Below are 8,745 nucleotides of genomic sequence, written 5' to 3' on the forward strand. Positions count from 1 at the left end.
AGCAGGTAACTACCAGCAAATGAGCCTAACTTCAGTACTAGGAAAGTTACTGAAAGGGATTCTGAGGGACAAGGTGTACCAGCATTTGGAAAAGCAAGGACTGATTAGGGATAGTCAAGAGAAAAGAATGACTGGCTTTTTGCAAAATCATGTCTCACATATTTGACTGAGTTTTTTGAAGAGGTAACTAAGACTATTGATGAAGGCAGGGCAGATGAACTTTAGAAAGGCTTTTGACAAGGTCTCAGCATGGTAGGCTAATGTGGCAGGTTTATCAAGAGTCAAGAGTGTTTTATTGTCATATGTCCCAGTTAAAACAATGACACAACAGAATATGTAAACGGTAAACAATATAATAAACGAGAAAAAAGTTCAGTGTGTGTATATATGCACACACCTATAATATATATATATATGCACACACACACATAAAAACAAACAATAATAGTGCAATAATAACAACAATAGTCTATGTAGTTCAGAGCTTTTGGAGGTCGTAGTGTTTAATAGCCTCATAGCTGTAGGAAATAAGCTGTTCCTGAATCTGGACATTAGTTTTCAGGCTCCTGTACCTTTATCCTGATGGCAGGTGTGAAATTAGTGTGTGGCCAGGGTGGTGTGGGTCCCTGATGATGCTGGCTTCCCTTTGGATGCAGCAACTCCCGTAAATCATGTGGGATCAAGCCAATTGCTTACAAAATTGGCCTAGTGGGAGGAGTGTGGTACTGGGAAGTTTGTTTTCTGATAGGAAACACGTGACTAGTGGTGCGCCACAGGATCAGTGCTGGGTCCACTGTTGTTTGGAACTATATTAACGATTTGGATGACAATGTTCTTAACATGGTTATTCAGATTGTGAATGACATCAAAATTGTTGATGCAGTCGACAGTGAAGAAGGTTATCTAAGTTTACCACAGTATCTGGAAAACTGAAAAAGTGGCCCAGAAATGGCAGATTAACTAGGAAAAGTGTCAAGTATTGCATTTTAGTGAATTAAACCAGGGCAGAACTTACACAGTAAATGGTTGGATCCTGGAGACTGTTGGGACCGAGGGGTGCTGGTACATCGTTCCTTAAAAATAATGGCACTGGTATTCACAAGGGTGAAGGTGGTGTTTGGCATGCTTGTCATAGCATAGGAGTTAGGACATCATGTTACAACTGTAGAAATCTTTGCGGAGAATAGAACTGAAGTATTGTGTCACCCAGGATATGTTTAAGCAGGAAAGGATTCAGATAAGATACATGAGGATGTTACCAGGTCCGGAGCTTAGTTTATAAGGAGAGGTCTTTTTTTCTTGAAGAGTAGAAGATTGAGGGGTGGTCTTATCAAGATATATAAAAGCATGTAGGTTGAATAGCCAAAATCTTTTTCCCCAGGATAGAGAGGTCGAAAATTAGATGGCATAGATTTATGGTGAGAAGAGAAAGATTTAAAAGGGACCCGAGGGGAAAGTTTATCGATATAAGGAATATAAAATGGGCTGTAATAAGAAGCTGTATAGGTGGGTACTTTTACAATGTTTACAGGACATTTGGACAGGTACACGGGTAGGAAAGATTTAGAGGGATATATGGGCAAAATGCAGTCAATTAGAATTAGTTAGGCATCCTAGCCTGCATGGACAAATTGTGTCAAAGAGCCCATTTCCATACTATATAACTTACTATAATAATTGTTGAACCTACTTACTTCCTCCTGTGGTAGAACAATTTGTGTTAAACCATCAAAATCTCTCAGAATGATAAAGAGGTCCTGCCTGAATAAATACAATAAATAGTTAATAACAAGAGGAGATAGAGCATTCAATTACAATACATCTTTCCTTCTATCACTAAGGCCTGGCAATACTTTTCTCCGTCAATAGATCTAGGAGCAGACGGGAATCAAGCAGTGTTTGCACTTATCAACACACATCACGTGTGATGGCACAGTGGCACTAGAGGCCTGGGTTTCTGTCTGTGTGGAATTTGCATGTCTCCCTGTAACCATGTGGGTTTGGATGGACAAGGGCTGCTAGAGAGTGTCAGCATGGTTTTGTACATTGGATGTCATGTCTCACAAATCTGATTTTGAAAATTTGAGCATAAAGGTTGATGAAGGAAGAGAATAAGAATCCGAGGGGTAACTTTTTCACACAGAGGGTAGGGTGGTGGGTGTGTGGAACAAGCTGCCAGAGGAGGTAGTTGAGGCTGGGACTATCCCATCGTTTAAGAAACAGTTGGATAGGTACATGGATAGGACAGGTTTGGAGGGTTATGGACCAAGCACAGGCAAGTGAGACTAGGGTAGCTGGAACATTGTTGACCGGTGGGGTCAGTTGGGCCGAAGGGCCTGTTTCCACACTGTATCACTCTATCCCAAAGGTGCAGTTTTGTTGGTTAAATGGCCTCTGTAAAATCGCCTCTAGACTAGGGATTGGGTGGGAAAGTGCAATAACATAGTACTTGTAAGAACAGATGATCGCTGGTCAGCTTGGATTCAGTGGGCCAAAGGGCCCGTTTCCATGCTGTATCTCTAAACTAAACTGTAAACTACAGGAATACTACTTATGGTGCTTACTCAAATGGCATCTAGATTGTGTGAGAGAGACTCATCTGAAGAAAGGTCCTGACCTAAAACAGTTTATTTGCCATAAACTTGTTGTAAGTGACAGAAATCATAACAGGAACAAATTTTGAGTACATACCTTTGATACTGAACCCAGCCACAGAGTCTAACCTCCTGACCAATGTGAGCAGCACAAAGTTCTCCACAAGTATGAGTCCGAAGGACAAAGCTATTCAGGTCTATGGAGGAAGAAAAAAGGAATTTCATGAAGTATTCACACCAATTATTTTAGAAAGAAAAACAAAGAATGTTTTCTGCACCCGAAGAACATATGGATGCACAGAATGCTAACAGCTGTTGCAGTCAGTGAGAAATCCAGTTTATTAGCTGGCAATGGCACAATGGCCCCAATATGATTTATGCTCATTCTTCCTTGGAAGACAGCTGATATTGTGCAGGCAATCATGCTGGAAAGATTCCAGTGGGTCAAAAGAAAAGCAAAAGCAAGGAACCGCTGACTTGTGAGCCTGACGTTAATGGTTAGGAAAATGTTGGACTCTATAATGAAGGACGTGATATGAAGATACTTGGAAAGTAATGAATGAGCAGAAATGGAGTTATAAAACGGAAATTGTGTTTGATTAAGGTACACAAAAATGCTGGAAAAACTCAGCGGATGCAGCAGCATCTATGGAGCGAAGGAAATAGGCAACGTTTCAGGCCGAAACCCTTCTTCAGACTGATATTGTGTTTGACTAATCTGTTGTGATTTGTATATATTTTTGAGAGTGGATGAGGGGGAACCAATGGATGTTGTATATTTGGCAGACTTCCAATTGGTTCAATAATTGAAAATATGAAACTGTGGTTACATACTCAAATGGATCGAGTTGATCAACAGGCAAAAATTGAAGAGTAGGAATAAATAGATCCTCCAGGCTGTGACCAGTGAGGTACCATAGCGAACAGTACTTTCTCTTCATTAGAATATAAAACCTAGGAAAAGACCTTCTACTTTAGCATTGTTTTTAGCATGATCCTTATAAAGGTTCCCTATTGCTCAGATATCAACCAATCTGTATCAACTGAATTCAAAGTGCAGGTTTCCACAGTCTTCTGAGGCAAATAATTCTAAACGTTCACCATTTTGGAATTTTGATTCATCTATATAGACCTACCCTTTAGATTGGAACTGTGCTCTCTAGTTCTAGCCTCTTCAGCCAGAGGAACCATCTTTCCTGCGTCCAGCCTGTCAAGCCCTTTTAAGAATTGCACTCCCTCAATATTGCACTCCCTCAATGGCAAGTAAATCCTTAATTAATAAAGAATTCCAGTGCTATCTCACCAAAGGTTCTTCCAATTACAATAATTCTATTCTCCTGTCTTCAAATCCTCTCCTAATGAAGACTAACATACCATATGCCTTCCTAATCATTTGCTGCACCTTCTTGTTGGTCTTCAGTGAATTGTATACAAGAGCATGCATGTGCCTTTGAATGTCATTATTACCCAGACTCTCATTATTTAACAAATATGTTGTGTTCCTGCTACTTACACCAAAGTGGATGATCTCAGTTGATAGTAATTAAATAATCTTTACTGACAATATAGTTGGAGACCAAATACAATTTTCTTTAGATTAGATACAGCATGAAAACAGGGCCTAAGGCACACCAAGTCCACACTGACAATCAATCACATGTTCATAATAGCTCTGTGTTAACTATTTTCTCATCTGCTCCAAACATATTAAAGGCAATTTACAGAAGCCAATTAACCTACAAACCCATACATCTTTGGGATGTGGGAGGAAAATAGAACACCCCAAAGAAACCCACGGTCACAGGGATGACGTGCAACCTCCACACAGACAGTACCCGAGGTCGGGATGAAATGTGGGTCTTTGGCGCTGAGTCAGCAACCCCTACCTCAATGTTTTCAAGTTGGCCGATGACAAATGCTAAGTAGGAAGATGAGGAATGATGAGGGTGCAAAGAGACTAGAGAAGTGGGCAACTTTATATTGGATGGAACACAGCAAGGACAAATGTGAAGTTATACAATTATGTCGAAAACACAGATATGCTAAATATTTTTTAAAGTGATGATTGGGAAATTTTGAGTGTCGAAGGTAACTGGATGTGTTTGTACTCATACCACTGAAAGCTAACACACTGCTGCAGTCAGTAATTGGGAACTTTACTGCAAGCGGAATTGACTGCAAGAGTACCGTCTTTCTAGACTTACATCGGGACTAAATGAGAAATATCTTCATTCTGAAGGTGGTGAATATTTGGAATTTTCCACCCTGATGTGCTATGGAGTCAGTGTTCGGAGATTAAAAGATTTCTGAATTCCAAAGGAATTAGTATTGGATTATTATTATCACATGCACCGAGTTACAGTGAAAAGCTTTAGTCTGAATGCTATCCAATTAAATCAGATCATACTATACATGAGTACAATCTAGCTGTACACTAATATAAAAGGTCGTACAAAGTGAAAAATACTACAGAATATAATTTGTAGCATTACAGTTCCAGAGGAAAAATCCAATGAGGTGTGAGGTAGGTTGGATGATAGGTACGACATCCCTAGCTTATGGGAGGACTGTTCAGTTCTCGGATAATAAATGGGGAAAAAATTGTTCCTGAGTCTGAGTTGTTTTCAAGCTTTTGTATCTTCTGCCCGATGGGAAAGCGAGATGAGGGAATGACTAGATGAAGAAGGTCCGATACACTACACTCCAGTTACCAAAGGACAAAGGCGGAATGGCACTTCCAAATTTTAGGATATATTTCTATGCAGCCCAGCATCGACCACTAATTAATTGGTGTGAGGACAGCTATATAGCTAGGTGGAAAGAGATTGAGACATATATCCCTGACTTCCACATCCAAACACTCTTGGGAGAAAAAGCGCTTCCTGGACATATCAGGAGTATAATCGATCCAATAACAATATTTATTTTAGAAACCTGGTTCACTCTTACCAGACCACTGAATAAAGGACAAAACGTTTTAAGATGTATAGCTTTGGATAGTGAATTTAAACCAGGATTGCATGACTCAACATTTAAAGAATGGATGAACAAAGGAATGACTGCATTTTGTACTGTTACTGAAAATGGAAACCTAAGAAGTTTTCAAGATTTGAAGGATAGATTTGCACTTCGGAACCAAGACTTGTTTAGATACCTCCATCCGAGGGATTATTACAATAAAAAAGTAAAAGAAGAAAATAATCTAGTAGTAGAAGTGATAGTTAATGCGTATCATCAAAAAACATTAAGGATTATTTCTAAACGTTATCATAGTTTAATGGAATGTCTAGCTAAAACTACATTTTATGTAAAATTTAAGTGGGAAAAGGAATTGAACATCACAATCTCAGAAGAAGAATGGCATCATATGTGTGTAACACTACAGACATCCACTAATTCACAAAAATGGTGAGAATTTAATTGGAAAATTAAATTTTGATTTGTTTCTTTATTACGCCTAACGTAAACTGCAAGCAAATTCTAAGGCAGCAAACATGCTGGAGGAAATGTGGCCAAACAGATGCAAATCATGCACATATTTTCTGGAGTTGCCCAAAAATAGAATCATTTTGGGACAGAGTTAATTCAGTATTAAAGGAGGTATTAGGATATATAGTCTCCAAGAAGTGTTACATTTTATACCTGGGTAATATAACTACAGCGGTGCTGAAGGAAGATCATTACTTGGTTAAAATCCTACTCACTGCTGGCAGAAAGGCCATTACAAGAAACTGGCTTGCAGCGGACACACCCAGACTTAGATAATGGTTAGACATAGTACAGGAAATATTTGTCATGGAGAAAATTACATATTCTCTAAGAGTGAAAGAAGACGAGTTTAACATCATTAATTGTAAACTGAATCCCCACTGCAGTTGTATGTTTCACTGCATTGTTGTATGTTTTGTTGTTATATTTGTGTTTTATTTGTATATGCATAAAAGCAATAAAGACTAAAGTGAAAAAAAAAAGTGAAGAAGGTCCATGATTGTATTCACTGCTTTCCAGAGGCAGCGTGAAGTATAGATGGAATAGATGGTGGAAAGTCTGGTCTGTGTGATGTACTGGCTTGTTCACCAACTCTCTGCATTTCTTAGTCTTGGGCAAAGTTGTTCCCAAACCAAGCTGTGATGTATCCCAATATTATGCTCTATTAGAAGTATGGCTCTAGGAATCAGGCAGGCCAATTGTTATAGGGTGATTTCACGAAAGGTCACTGGAGCGTAGATCCGCACCCACGTGACCGAAAATCTCAAGTGGAGGACATGCTAGACATCCAGTACATGTTAGTGGATGGGAAAACACGCACTTTCCCACCCGTTAAAAACATAGAAAACGGCCAGGTTTTGATCTGCAATTTATTGTGCCAGTCGGGGTGACCGTGAGGCACAGCTACCTAGATTTACAGTAAAAACAAAAGATAGGTAAATTAAGGTAAATTAAAGAGGGAGCTGAAGGTGCCAAAATATCGGGAATTATCGCGTTTGCTCGCTGAATTTCATCAAAAGTAAGTCAATAATGCCTTACTTTTGATGAAATTCAGCGAGCAAACGCGATAATCCCCGATATTTTGGACCTTTAAATCTCCACGGCAAATGTCCGCTGTTCACTTCCGCTGGATTGGCACCTTCAGCTCCCTCTTTAATTTACCTTAAGTTTCTATCTTTTTTTTTAAAACTGTAAATATAGGTAGCTATGCCTCACGGTCACCCCGACTGGCACAATAAATTGCAGATCAAAACCTGGCCGTTTTCTATGTTTTTAACGGGTGGGAAAGTGCGTGTTTTCCCATCCACTAACATGTACCGGATGTCTAGCATGTCCTCCACTTGAGATTTTCGGTCACGTGGGTGCGGATCTACACTCCAGTGACCTTTCGTGAAATCACCCTATTCCACCTTAAACTCCATAATCAGTGGCAGAGTAGTGCCTGTACTCTTTAGTTTCAGCTCCTTCTAGAGCAGCCCAGGTCTGATGGAAAGTCATTAAGCTGTAGCATTAACTATTCCCAGCATCTTTTTATTTTGGATCTCCAACACTTTCAGCATTATTTCCTTTTCTCTCCCCATCCATCTCCTATTGAAGTCTCTTACAGACAACAAAATTAAGTATAACAAAGCCCCACTCTAACAAACCACTCCAGACTTTGCACTGTTATGGTTGTTCTGTATACATCGGTATATGCCCTATCATAATTTGAGTAGAATAACCGATGATTTATTGCTGTAATGTTAAATGCGGTTTTGAGAAATAGACATTGCATATAAGAAATAGACATGCTTGTGCTCTTTCTTGATCCCTCCACCGCTCATTTTGCCTGGCATTTCGGCCAATATTTGACCTTACATCGAGCTGAAGAAGTTTAGATTGGGAATACAGCATGGAAACAGACCCTGCGGTCCACTTAGTCCACGTCGTGTATACTCGCGTCGGAAAGAACTGTAGATGCAGGTTTTAGACGAAGATAAGACACAAAATGCTGGAGTAATTCAGCGGAACAGGCAGCATCTCTAGAGAGAAGGAATGTGTGACGTTTCGGGTCGAGACCCTTAGCATTTTGTTCTGTTTTCCCACTTTGTCACCCCTCCTGCATACTAAGACTAAGAGCAATTTACAGAGACCAATTAACCCAGTCTTTAGATTGTGGGAGAAATCCCACGCAGATACAGGACGAAAGTGCAAATTCCACACACACACACACAGCACCCGAGGTCAGGGTCGAACCAATGTCTCTGGCGCGACGAAGTTGTCCACGAAATCACGTTGTTTCTTTGCATTGGCCTGTTGTGCGCAAACGGCCACCATTTATTTGGGCCGATGAATCAATAAACATGGGTCATCAGCCAGGGTAACGACAAGGGCCTCACCTGCGCTAGGTTTGGTCCGGCTCCGGGCGGCCTGGACCTCCGTGGTTGAAGCGGCTCTCAGGCTGGCGGGGCCACCCGAGGCAGAGCCTATTGCCGTCCTTGTCGCCGCCGCCCAAACCAGGCGAGCAGCGCGACGGTACATCCCAAAGATCTTAGAGGAGCTCCTCTATAATATTTGGTACATCCTCTGCCCCCGACAACAGACACCGCCAATCGAACCCATCCCCGCTCTCTTTCCGCTGCGATTATTCCGGTCTGTAGTCAAGCCGCGCGGTGCAGGACGG

The 8,745-nt window shown here is 40.7% G+C and overlaps 1 protein-coding gene across 2 annotated transcripts in view; it reads right to left on the bottom strand.

Annotated features, from left to right (window-relative positions):
• dars2 (aspartyl-tRNA synthetase 2, mitochondrial) overlaps window positions 1–8,731 on the bottom strand; it is a 29,881-nt gene extending 21,150 nt beyond the window's left edge. The window contains exons 1-3 of one of the 2 annotated variants that reach the window (XM_055641991.1): window positions 8,462–8,731; window positions 2,692–2,791; window positions 1,695–1,761 (exon numbers count right to left, since the gene is read on the bottom strand). In XM_055641991.1, coding sequence (XP_055497966.1) covers window positions 1,695–1,761; window positions 2,692–2,791; window positions 8,462–8,603 — 309 coding nt within the window. In that variant the 5' untranslated portion in view covers window positions 8,604–8,731. The remainder of the gene's footprint in view (window positions 1–1,694; window positions 1,762–2,691; window positions 2,792–8,461) is intronic. The other variant, XM_055641990.1, reaches the window with a different exon arrangement.
• Window positions 8,732–8,745: the final 14 nt, after the last annotated feature.

Source organism: Leucoraja erinacea, chromosome 10 (genome assembly GCF_028641065.1).
Source record: "Leucoraja erinacea ecotype New England chromosome 10, Leri_hhj_1, whole genome shotgun sequence".
NCBI classification, from domain to species: domain Eukaryota; kingdom Metazoa; phylum Chordata; class Chondrichthyes; order Rajiformes; family Rajidae; genus Leucoraja; species Leucoraja erinaceus.